At 36.5% G+C, this 11,539-nt stretch overlaps 3 protein-coding genes across 5 annotated transcripts; 1 reads left to right on the top strand and 2 right to left on the bottom strand.

Annotated features, from left to right (window-relative positions):
- Positions 132–3,202, top strand: LOC18784695 (bifunctional protein FolD 4, chloroplastic). The gene is made up of 5 exons (XM_007218120.2): positions 132–587; positions 962–1,287; positions 1,768–2,004; positions 2,080–2,247; positions 2,641–3,202. Exons 1-5 carry the CDS (start codon positions 407–409, stop codon positions 2,809–2,811), a joined length of 1,083 nt encoding a protein of 360 aa, XP_007218182.1. The 5' UTR covers positions 132–406; the 3' UTR covers positions 2,812–3,202.
- On the bottom strand, positions 3,428–7,520 carry LOC18787542 (putative threonine aspartase). 3 transcript variants are annotated; one of them, XR_002270276.1, is made up of 11 exons: positions 7,185–7,520; positions 6,894–6,944; positions 6,191–6,311; positions 6,012–6,096; positions 5,724–5,805; positions 5,474–5,603; positions 4,742–4,881; positions 4,482–4,645; positions 4,061–4,184; positions 3,844–3,941; positions 3,428–3,707 (listed from the first exon to the last, which is right to left on the bottom strand). XR_002270276.1 is itself a non-coding variant. In XM_020557856.1 (11 exons), the coding sequence occupies exons 1-11, from the start codon at positions 7,338–7,340 to the stop codon at positions 3,615–3,617; spliced, it is 1,170 nt and encodes a 389-aa protein (XP_020413445.1). In that variant the 5' UTR covers positions 7,341–7,520; the 3' UTR covers positions 3,428–3,614. The 3 variants fall into 3 exon arrangements, 2 of the variants coding, with proteins under 2 accessions (XP_020413445.1, XP_020413444.1); XM_020557856.1 differs by having other exon boundaries at positions 3,844–3,948; positions 4,742–4,872; positions 5,501–5,603; positions 5,724–5,803; positions 6,060–6,101; XM_020557855.1 differs by having other exon boundaries at positions 3,844–3,948; positions 7,185–7,517.
- LOC18787652 (phosphomannomutase) lies at positions 8,096–11,464 on the bottom strand. Its single transcript, XM_007220944.2, has 12 exons — positions 11,274–11,464; positions 10,667–10,757; positions 10,433–10,477; positions 10,256–10,322; positions 9,752–9,828; positions 9,533–9,568; positions 9,327–9,382; positions 9,149–9,248; positions 8,944–9,039; positions 8,704–8,793; positions 8,496–8,547; positions 8,096–8,387 (listed from the first exon to the last, which is right to left on the bottom strand). Exons 2-12 carry the CDS (start codon positions 10,733–10,735, stop codon positions 8,332–8,334), a joined length of 744 nt encoding a protein of 247 aa, XP_007221006.1. The 5' UTR covers positions 10,736–10,757; positions 11,274–11,464; the 3' UTR covers positions 8,096–8,331.

Here is an 11,539-nt window from a genome sequence, read left to right as displayed (position 1 = left end):
TTCTAATAATGTTAAATTGCTAACAGGATCCAGCCTAGTTAAAAGGGTATTGACTTGTAGACAATTGGGTTTAGTTTGAACTTATATGACACTTTGACAGTGCGTGTGTGATAATACCTCCATTATCCCTTGTATAAAAAATAAAATAAAATTGTTATTATATTGGATTAATTATTTTAATTTAATTGGTTTTTCATGCAAGAAAATAATTGCGCCACCCTGTCATTCTACTGCCACTGCCCACCGCACACATGGCGCAATAGTTACTCGGCTACTTCCATTCCGTCATTTATCTCACAGCGACGGAGACAAGGAAAGCTAAACCCTAAAACCCTTTTGAAGTTTGAGCATAACGTACAGAAGAGGACTATCTTCTTCTTGTTGTCTGGTAAAATCTCAATACCAGATGGCGTCGATGATGTTCACGGACTGCTCGTCCTCCACCACCGCTCGGCTCCTCCCCTTCAGACACAACCTTCTCCTCCGCAGAAATAACGGCGTCGTTTCCCTTCGCCGCCTCATAAACCTTGGCTCTCCCAGAAGCCTCCGCGTTCACTCCTCTTCTTCACTCTCTCCATCACCCACTGGTACGGTTCTCTTCCCTCTCATACATAGCACCAAATTAGAGTTTTCTGATAAGAATATAATGTAAAAGCTGGTTTAGAGTGTTCGTATCCCCTGCTACATTTCTTCGAATATATAGAAGCCCATGAATGAACCCGTAGCAAAATTATGCTTTCTACCATGCTTTGGTGTTTTTTGAGTGACTGATTAGTGTCACAGACTAGGTTTGATTTTTGTTCCTGGGCAAATGGGAATTGTTTTATTGCATTAACTGTTTGGTGGTCACATTACAAATCCTTGATAGATATTGATTATTCCAACATTACTCAGCAATTTCTCTAATTTGTTCAATGAAATTTTCAATATTGTAGTTAATAGATACTGGTCGATTTTACAGCTTCATTGGCGACTGAAACACCGGCTAAAGTGATTGATGGAAAATCAGTTGCGAAGCAAATCAGAGATGAGATCAATGCTGAAGTGGCGAGAATGAAGGATGCAATTGGAATTGTTCCGGGTTTAGCAGTTATTCTTGTCGGGGACAGGAAGGACTCTGCCACTTATGTGCGCAACAAGAAAAAAGCTTGTGATTCTGTCGGGATTAATTCATTCGAAGTGCGTTTGCCAGAGGATTCCACAGAACAAGAAGTGCTCAAATTCATCTCGGGCTTCAATGATGACTCCTCAGTTCATGGCATCCTTGTTCAGTTACCTCTGCCTCCTGTATGCTTTTAAATTTGAATTTTGCTTTCCCTTTGTGAAATTATGTTGCAATGAGAATATAAATAACAAGTTGTTTTGAAGGCATAACTTGCATAAGTCTTCAAGCTCTTCTATTCATCCATTTTAGCCAATGTTCTCTTTTAGCAAATAGAGAACTGTTGGGTCATGTAGGTGCATGTTTTAGCTTCTGAAGAATGATTCACTCTATAGTTTGTTGTAGATGAATATTTTTTGTTTCTTGAAGAGTTCATTATATACATGCCTTTACGTACTTAGCTATGAATTAGGTAAGTGTATGTTTGGTTGCCCATGTATCTTTCATCCCTTAAACCTCAAGTTGTCAGTAAAACATGATCTATGGATCATTATGATCATGACCACGTACATTTATATGAATGTACATTTTATTAGGTTTACAGTTGTTCTCTCATGATTTATTATGACTAAACAATCTAATTGTTTTCATGTGTATGTTACCAGCATATGAATGAGCAAAACATCTTAAATGCTGTTAGCATTGAGAAAGATGTGGATGGGTTTCACCCGCTAAATATTGGTCGTCTTGCCATGCGTGGAAGGGATCCCTTGTTTGTGCCTTGTACACCAAAAGGGTGCATAGAGTTGTTGCATAGGTATGGTGTACCTATCAAAGGAAAGAGAGCAGTTGTAATTGGACGGAGCAATATTGTTGGGATGCCAGCTGCTTTATTGCTGCAGGTGACATTCGTTTGCCCCAGTAGTAATTTACTTATTTGTGTTCATGAGTTAAACTTGATTTTTGAATGTTGGTAGAGGGAAGATGCTACAATCAGTATAGTCCATTCCCGAACCAAGAATCCTGAGGAGATCACAAGACAAGCAGATATCATAATCTCAGCTGTAGGGCAACCAAATATGGTGAGGGGTAGCTGGATTAAACCTGGTGCAGTGATTATTGATGTCGGAATAAATCCAGTTGAGGTGAGAAGGGCTCATAGTTTGACAATTCATTCCTTATGAAACACCCACACACCAACCACCCCCCCACCCCCCTTCTCTGTCTTTCACATGTCAGATGTGAACAGGAAATGAAATATCATTGTTAAAATAAAATTGGATGATTTGGTCATGTAATGTTGATGTTGCCTTTCAGTTTCATGCTTAGGCAATTCAATTTGTCTCTCTAGTGTTTTTGGAAGATTTTGCTCCTCTAGATTTGTTAACAGAATTGGAGCACTGACTAGGTTATCAGATATATTTTGGAATATTGTTCTTAAAAAATGAAATTTGATGATATGGTCATGGCATCTTGATGTTGGTATCTCATTCAAGGCTATAGGTTATTGAGCTAATGATGTGTGTATTTTTTGACAGGATGAAAAGAGCCCTCGAGGTTATCGGCTGGTTGGAGATGTCTGCTATGAGGAGGCCAGCCAGATTGCTTCAGCAATTACTCCAGTACCTGGGGGAGTGGGTCCAATGACAATAGCAATGCTTCTCTCTAATACTCTCGTATCAGCAAAAAGGGTACACAACTTCCAGTGAGATGTTCAGAGGTGCTGCTACTGGCGAAGATCTCCCCTCTAATTCAATTAAACACGCCACCATCATATTCTTGATCCTGAGCTACCATTGGTTTTTTTTTTATTGTGGGAACATTTCCTTCGTGTGCTTATCAGTTCTCACCACTTGAAATCGAGAGAGATGTTTCTGAGTGTTAAAAGGCAGTTTTTTGTTCTGTTTTGTTTTGTTTTGTTTTGTTTTTTTGTGGTCAAAAGAGTTGAAACCATCTTCGTTTTAACTGTATGATGTATTTTCGATAAGAGAGGGTTTATGTAGCAGGGGTTCCATGTTGGAACTCGGATATGTAATCTGATACAAAAATCTTGGAAGGCATCCTCTTTACACATAATAGAAATGGGGTTTGCAGACTTAATGTAATAAGTTAAATTTTGTAGGTTTGGTATTAGATTGGAGATTCATCTCCAAAGAAAATGCAGATGAATTTGTTCATGGGTTAGTCTTTTTCTCTCTCTTTAATAGAACTGGTGATGGATGATGCGAAATGGTACTTTGCCCAACTCACAGAAGAGACTTGTTTTTCTTTTTTCCTGATCTTTTGCAAGAGAAAGATCTCACATACCAGAGAAAAGAGCTAACATATCAGAAGTGCTGCCGATGTAAAACATCCAAATGTAGTTTAACAAGGAAACAGTAGGAGAAGAGTAGCCAATACTTTAAAACCTTTGGAATACAACTAGTAACCAATTGATAGACAGATCATCTTTTACGTCAAAGCATAAGTGGCCAAATCCAGAATATTAAACAAACAAGATTGCAGTTTGCAGTCATAGCAGCTTTCCACCAGTAAGGTCAATTCGCGCTTCGAAATGGTCCACACCAGTTTTGCTTTGCAATTTTGTACTCCTAAGAATTGAAACCTGAAAGATGGAAACAATTTAGTCCACAACTTCACAATGGATCCTGCATTCTTGTTAGAAATCAATAGGTATTGACAGTATGAGGACAAAGAAAAGAAGAGAGATAAAAATGCAAGGATCAGACTGTGATACATACCTTGGGCCGCTCCATAGAGCTTCCAAAGTATCCTATTCCAAAGGATAAGGAAGAGTAAGCAGCTGCAATCTCTACAGCTTTCAACTTTGAAGAACTTCCTGAAAGCTGAAAAGCAACATATAAACATACAATTTGCACAACAATTCCTGTAGAACAAAAAAAAAAAAAGGAATTCTTACAGACAACTAACACAAAAAGGTTCTAACTTAGAACTCACTGTTGTGGGATCATCCGCTTGCACAAGTAGAATTCCAGCACTTCTATCTGTACAATTATGAGTACTCTCTTGAACAACAGAGCGTAAAACTTTCATACAAGCAGAGGCAGGACCTGCCTGTGAACTAAGTAATGAATATGAAAGTCAAGTTTACATACTAGGCATTATCTGAACAAGAATAGACATGGTATATAAACTAAAAAATTCATAGACATTGTAGGTCATCCCAACGGATGTTCTACGGTGCTAACTATAACTTTGAAGGATCATGATCACTCCAACTTTGGCAGGTCCATTATGCAATAAGCAGGATTCTTGGTGTGTGTGTGTCTGAGAGAGATACAGAAGCTATCTTGAATTTCAACCTTCACGTCAAGGAAAATTGAAAAAAATAAATTATATAGTAATAGGACAAACATACAGTGACAAAGAGACGCAGCACTCCCGAGCTGCAAATCCCTTCATTAGATATTCTCCAGCACCACTTACACAACAGCCAACTATACATGGCGCCCCAAAAAGACCTTTGGAGGATGCCCAACAGCCTGAACCATGCATTGCTGCTAATCCCACTCGGCCACCAACCTATTTTTTTTTTAAATACAAGAAACCTGTTAGATTATTAGTCACCACAAACAGGCAACAAACAAATGAGTGCAAATTATTAGAAGCATCTGTCACCTTCAGAGCAATACCCCCACTTGAGGCACCAGAAGCTATTTGTCCTTCAGCATCCACACAAATAACTCCAACAGTGTCCATGACGCAATCATCTTCAGCCCCATTACTCTTCAAAGAATCACATGGTTGAGCTTCTAATTCTAAAACATAGATACAACGATCACTTAGAAGTATAATTCTTTAGTTTTTTTTCTTAATAAGGTCATACAAACTACATAACAAATTTAAGCAAGATGCTAGCTAAAGCAGAGAACTGCAGACTAGAAGAACCAAGAAAAACATCGTCATAATAGGAACAGATCATCAATATATCTTTTCTGGAGATTATAATAAAACAACAGTTTTGTTGCTATGTCAACAGAGTATCAGATTATTTAAAAGGAAAAAAACTAGAAGAAAATTAAATGCATACATAGAACAGACTTTGATATGAAGTGCAAGTGTATCATGCTGCATCGTACTTTTATGAATTTATAGAGAGCAATAGTTCAGAATTTGGCTTTGGCACCGTGATTTAAAACATATCCCTCAAATATTATGATGTGCCTCTTTAGCGCATGTTAAGGCAAGAATAGACACACAGATTACTATACAGTATGGACGAAGAAGGTAAACAGAATGAAAGTGTCATTGCCAGGACAGGTATACATGTAGATGGTAAGTTGCACTATAAACAATATCAGCTTTGAATGACAGAATTGATCTGTTTAATATCAAAAGGTGATGAAATACCTGACATTCCAGCAGTCTCTTGAGGACAGCAAGAAAGTCCAAAAGCAGAATTTTCTGTCTTTCCTTTTGCATCATCTACCATTGCTTTGTACTTTTTCCATTGTGCTTTTGCCCTTTCTGTCACCAGCCACTGTTTTGAAATACATACATGATTAATTCATCCCTTCTAAGAAATAAATTTGCGGCTGAAATATCCGTGCCATTAAAATTCCAAAATTTGAACATTTATTTAAACACCAAAACAAATTACCTCATCAGCAGCTGGCGTGCTTGATGTCAAAGCAATGCCCTTGGACTTTGCCCATATGCGGGCACCTTCACCAACCAGGAAGCTACACAACAAAAAATCTGCTCCATTATTAAATTAAGTAAAAGAAAACAAGGGAAAGGAAAGAAGAACAGAGGAAGTAGGAAAAAAAGTCCATTACAGTTTACAAGTATTTAAGGGACAAGATAACAGAAAGAAAATACTGCTGAGTTAAACACAATTAATAGAATGAAAACTATAATTGTCTGATTAAGAGAGAATAATTAGTACATGGGAGGTATTCGGCCCAACAGAGAGGATCCCATCATTTGCTCCTTGGCCAATAAAGCAGCAACCTGGATGGGGTTTCTGACACCTGGTCTACAACATATGCAAGGGATATTAAGTAACATAAGGGAAAAAGTATAGTATATGTGAATAAAATATGTGATTTTCGGCTATGAGAAAACCTGGAATTGCTCCAACAGCTCCAAAAACTCCAGAACTTCCATCCATAATACTGGCATCGCATTCTACATGACCATCTTCTGTCAAATTGGAGCCTCTACCCGCATTCGTGCTTGGGTCATCCTTTAGGCATCAAAACCAAGTTAATACACAATACACGATATGGTAGGCATCAAATATTGCTCTCAAAGAAACGAAAGAGGCTTCTACCAACAACCTCTGTACAATTCCATGTGAAGAAAGAGAGACAAATATCTAATCTTCTTTGGAACTTAAATCTTCCTCTTAGATTGTTGTACAAGCATGTTGGTGCTTTTATAAAGCACTCTGTTCTAGCTATTTAAACTTAATTGGACTAAAGCTCTCTTCAAATTTAAACAACTCCAAAAGTACACTTCAGAGCAACAGAGTTAACCATGTAAAACAATGATTATTCATTAGAAGAATTAAACCCTTTTACACAAAACATGAGGCTAAACTCATCCATAAACTGCCTCGGACACTTCTTTCCACATACACAGAGTCATACCTGTTGCATAAGAAGAAATAACAGATACAATCATGCATGTTTTCATAGCTAACACTTCGGATACGCAACAACAAACTATGAATTCCTACTTCCTAAGATGCATCAATAAAAGGAATTTTAAAAAGTAAATTAACAACAAACTTAAAAATATAGATATCTATAAAAAGAAAATATACCTCCAAGACTTGAATAGCAGCCGTAACAGCATCTATGCATCTACCAGAACCCTGAAGCAAAAGAAACAAAAAACATTATAAACAAGCTTGTAGTGTAAAAGGCATGACTAGCGTTTTTATTTATTTATTTCCAACCATCACTTCCGTCCACATAAAATTCCTAAAAACGCCATTACCAATGTTTTCAAGTTTTAATCTTTCCTTCTCTATTTCCCTCAGGTTTTCTAGGCAACCAAACAGGAGCTGGAATAGTATAAATTAAATATGCGCACGACAGAGAGAGAAAGAGACCTTGCGGAGAAGGGAGGCGGCGGCGAGACAAGCGCGTTTGATGGCGGACCTGAGGGCTTTCTCGTTGGAAGGCGCGTGGTATCCCGCGCCGACGTGAACCGCTACGAAGAAGGTGGCGTTTTCATCTTCTTCTTGCATTTGGGCAGCGGCAGCCATGGATTGTTTGATGGAACTAAACACAGCGTTTCAGTGCTCTTCTTTACTTCAAGACACAATTACAACACCTCATCTTTTAATTCAATTTTTTTTTTTTAATAAATATTTTCCTACGTCATAGAAATTTGTTAACTTTAACAGCATAATGAAGCGTTTGCTTGACTTGTAATGAGACGATTATTGGCACCATTTCTTTTTTAAATCCAAATTAGACAATCATGGAGGCTAAAAAAATGTGTCATTAAGAACTCGAGTTAGCTCAAATGGCAAGGGTGAGTGCAAAAAGGGTAAAGTTTAGGGTAGGTCAAAGCTCAATTCCTTTCCATTGATGGTGATTAGTTTATGAGTTAATTCCACTTTAGCACATGTGATTACACTCTTAAGATATATTAATTCCTATCTTCTCAAATTTTATAATAACATATCCTAAACTTTTAAATTTGTTACAATGTGATTGTGCTATTAGGGTTTCCGTCATAACAGAGTTATACTTTTAAGACATGTTAATCCCTATCGTCTTAATTTTTACAATAACATACTCCGAACTTTTAAATTTATTACAATGTGGTTCTGCCGTTAAGGTTTACGTCATATCTCTCCATTAGTTGCCTACATGGGATTGTGTGTCCCACATATATCAATTTTTGTTAATTTTAAATTGATTAAAATATTACAAACCAAAAAAACTAAAAATAAATTTAAACCTTTGCTATACAAATTATCGAACTGGGTCACATCTAGCAGAAGCAATGTGGAAAAAAGTGAACAATTCTTTTCAAGAAAGATTTAAATATATAGGAACAAGTGGTACAAAAATACAATGCAAAAGATGCAATTTCTGAACCAATAGGTTTGCGTCTAATTATAATATTACACACTGCAGATTTCAGCTTAACATTTATTCTCAAATACAGAATTACAAATGGCATACAACTTTTTCTTCTTGTTTGAAAAATGGCATATAATCCGAAACCAAAAAGTTGGAACGAAATCAGGGGCTCAGAAAGAGAGCTTTGCACTGCTTGATTGTATCTTCAGGGCTGGTAACTGCAAAAAGTGTAGAGCATCAGATAATCATGTTGGATATGTTCATTTAAGTGTGCTAAGCAATGATGAGACGGCTGGAAGTCACTTCGACCTGAAATGAGAGCTTACCTGTATGACCTACGGTTCGTTCAGATTCATAAATTTCATGGTCATTTCCTCCCTGCAGAAGATGAAACTCACAAGTCTTGAGGCCCAGATAAAGGAAGTATAGAACAGAGGACTTGAAAAAAGAACTTACGAAATAACAGAAGGAAGCTGTCAAAATGGTAACATGTGTAACTAAGAAGAGGGTAGAGCCCTGAAATTATGGACTAACCTTGTAAGTTTTGTCACCAAAGAAATGGATTTCTTGAAACTTCTCTAGGTATCTCAAGCAGTATGTCTTGTCCCAACCTTGAGGGAAAACCTGTTACAAGCATTGAAAACCATCCATGTTCAATTTCAAATGTCATCCCTATGACCTTTACTAGACTATTCCAAGAGAGGACAAGCAAAAATAAAAATGAATAAATAACCAGAAATCATCAAGCATGAATGAATATCAACTATTGCTTACATCAAAGCTTATCTGTCCTCCTATGGAAAATGTCAAGTTAAGGTGAGCAAACTTCTCGCGAAGGATGGATACCATTTTTGGGCGTATATTCTGAACCTGCAGACCAAATATCATCTTTCAAGTTATATACAAACGCAAAAGACAATTCATATCCTTTATAATGAAAATAAAATCACAATTTTAGTTTTTTACTTAAGTATCTAACCTTGTCAAATCTTTCAAATTCATCCCTTTCTTCTTGGCTACAGTTTCTCCCAATTGGTGATACATTAAGCATCCCACTTCGGAACTCTATAAATGTACCCCTACAGTTACAATTAACAATGAAATTATAAGTTTACTAAAGATAGGTTAAGAATTAACAAGGCTTTCACTCCACTAACCTCTTTATAGGTATGTCCAAGTCTGCGATATAATGAAGTGTAAAATTGATAAATTCCTGCAGAATTGTATGCAAATCATTGCAAATAAATCTGAAGAACAATTTGATTAAGTTTCCAGGTTCTTTGTGCATGCTGTGTTTGACACCTTAGGTATCTTTCTAATAAGGAACTTGAGGTCATAGCATGCAACAGAGCATGGGTTTTACCTTCAGCTTCTCTTCTCCAAGAAATGTCTTCAAGCTCTAAATTATCCAAAAAGCAAAATGCATCAATTTGGAGTAATTACCAAATTAAGAAAGATGTAGGAGAAAAGGGAAAAAAATGCAACACTGTCATGGATGTTAACTTCAGAAAACATCACTTTAATAAGGACACTGTATGAATGTGATAACTTGTTTCTATTATTTCATTAAGTTGTATAATACCTGGGTGCCAATCAGTGTCCTGTCTTTGTGAGCCACAAGTCCATTCTCAGAAAATACATAATCATAGTCATCAATAACTGCAAAGATAAAGAGACAATTAATAGACATAGTTCAACAGATTTTGAAAATTAGTAAATTAGACAGCTAAGCATGTGTCCAGAATATCCCTCAAGAACTAACACTAAAGGATATCTTAGAGTTGAAGAAAAAAGGAACAAAGCACCAAACTTTAGCATATACTTTACTAAGACAATTTAAAGGCCAACAATAGATGCAACCAAACAATTTGAATAGCATCTTATACACAAAAGTAAATAAGCTGAGCTTAAGTCTTTTTTCTTTTGGCAGAAAGCTAAAACCTTCAAACTCCTTGGTTGTCAAGATCCAATATAAACAAATTGATTTTGAGAGGTGTATATGTTTATATATTGCACGCATAATGAGTAAATATCTAGACTTAAATGTCTTTTGGAGTTACATTTTCTACAAGAAAAAAGTACACACCTGTCCTTCCAAGCTGCTCCGTTATCTTAGAAAGGTCAGATCCTCCAACTATTCCCACTGTAACAGCCTGCACTTCAACAAAGCTTTTGATCATGCACAAAAAACTAACACATATCTCCACCCATCACCAAAAAGGAAAAAACAGAGCCTACTATTTGATGGTAATGGGTGATGTACCTTCCTAAGTTCTCGAATGAACCCCAACATTTCTGGAGTAACCGCCTAATATTCAAGTGAATGGTACTGAGTTAGTGATGTTTTCAACAACAGATATACATGCATAAACTGATTTGGAAAAATGCAGAAAATTTTCTTTCAAATTGACAAGCCCATGTAATAAATTGGTTGATTAGATGCTAATTTAAAAAGAATAAGCAATTTAAGAGGACAATAATAATCAGAGATCTATACCTTTCTAGGAGCTGTGAGAGTCCCATCAACATCAAACAAGGCAATCACACCAGGCTTCCTGACAGCCATTTACACTTGAAATCTAATTTTCCTGTCACCAAATCCACAATACCACAGTTCTCAATTAACAATTTGATCTTTTAATTTCAACAGCTGCTTATGGAAGGTTGTCAAAATGGACAATTGGGATGGGGACTGGAATTCCAAATTGCAAAAGAATATAAAAAGTATCAGGTAAGAAGCAGCGCCCAGTAAATCAAGCAAGCTTGTAGGAAAGAGCAAAGCAGATACTCCCCAGACGCTAAAAAGCATTAAGATCCAGAACCCAGTACTTTTCTACTTGAAAGTACATTGCTTTGACAATGCATTTGACTGAATGAGGCCTAGATTGCAAACTAAAAGTACCCAAAAAACCAACAAGGATTAATAACTGAAAAACGAAAGAAACCCAAATTTAAATGCACCCAAAAGAGGGGAAAAAGAAGAAGAAAACTTTAAGATTCAGGCTCTGAATGAGGTTTAAAGATTATGAGCATTCTCTAATGGGAAGCTGTAAACAAATTAGTGAATGAATAATTGATAACTCGAATAAGAAAAAGGATTGTACCTTGTAATTGGGTTATCGCGAGAGAGAAGAAAGTGCGGGTTGAATGAGAGCTCTGAAATGGAAGTTTGAGCAGGACAGAAAATGAACAGATCTTTTTCAGTGGCGCAACTTGGGCAGTTGTTGGGATGTATAAAGACATTTATAATATTATTTATTATTATTTTCCAATATGACAGTTGAGAAATGAAGGTTTTTTATTTTATTTTGTGGAAAAACTGCACAGTGACTGAGGAAATTTTTTATCTGGTATTTTAGAGAGGAATATG

Source organism: Prunus persica, chromosome G2, assembly GCF_000346465.2.
Source record: "Prunus persica cultivar Lovell chromosome G2, Prunus_persica_NCBIv2, whole genome shotgun sequence".
In the NCBI taxonomy this organism is placed as follows: Eukaryota; Viridiplantae; Streptophyta; class Magnoliopsida; order Rosales; family Rosaceae; genus Prunus; species Prunus persica.
This window is presented reverse-complemented; position numbering and strand designations above follow the sequence as displayed.

Excerpts from the sequence above, each read along its gene's own strand:
- LOC18784695 (XM_007218120.2), top strand. The coding sequence starts at position 407 with ATGGCGTCGATGATGTTCACGGACTGCTCGTCCTCCACCACCGCTCGG. Across the intron at positions 2,005-2,079 it reads CAGCTGCTTTATTGCTGCAG|AGGGAAGATGCTACAATCAG; the intron begins GTGACATTCGTT and ends GAATGTTGGTAG. Across the intron at positions 2,248-2,640 it reads TCGGAATAAATCCAGTTGAG|GATGAAAAGAGCCCTCGAGG; the intron begins GTGAGAAGGGCT and ends ATTTTTTGACAG.
- LOC18787542 (XM_020557855.1), bottom strand. The coding sequence starts at position 7,340 with ATGGCTGCCGCTGCCCAAATGCAAGAAGAAGATGAAAACGCCACCTTC. Across the intron at positions 4,646-4,741 it reads GTGGGGGTATTGCTCTGAAG|GTTGGTGGCCGAGTGGGATT; the intron begins GTGACAGATGCT and ends AAAAAAAAATAG. Across the intron at positions 3,949-4,060 it reads AAGCGGATGATCCCACAACA|CTTTCAGGAAGTTCTTCAAA; the intron begins GTGAGTTCTAAG and ends GTTGCTTTTCAG.
- LOC18787652 (XM_007220944.2), bottom strand. The coding sequence starts at position 10,735 with ATGGCTGTCAGGAAGCCTGGTGTGATTGCCTTGTTTGATGTTGATGGG. Across the intron at positions 10,478-10,666 it reads CTCTCACAGCTCCTAGAAAG|GCGGTTACTCCAGAAATGTT; the intron begins GTATAGATCTCT and ends CTTGAATATTAG. Across the intron at positions 9,249-9,326 it reads TTGGACATACCTATAAAGAG|GGGTACATTTATAGAGTTCC; the intron begins GTTAGTGGAGTG and ends TTGTAACTGTAG.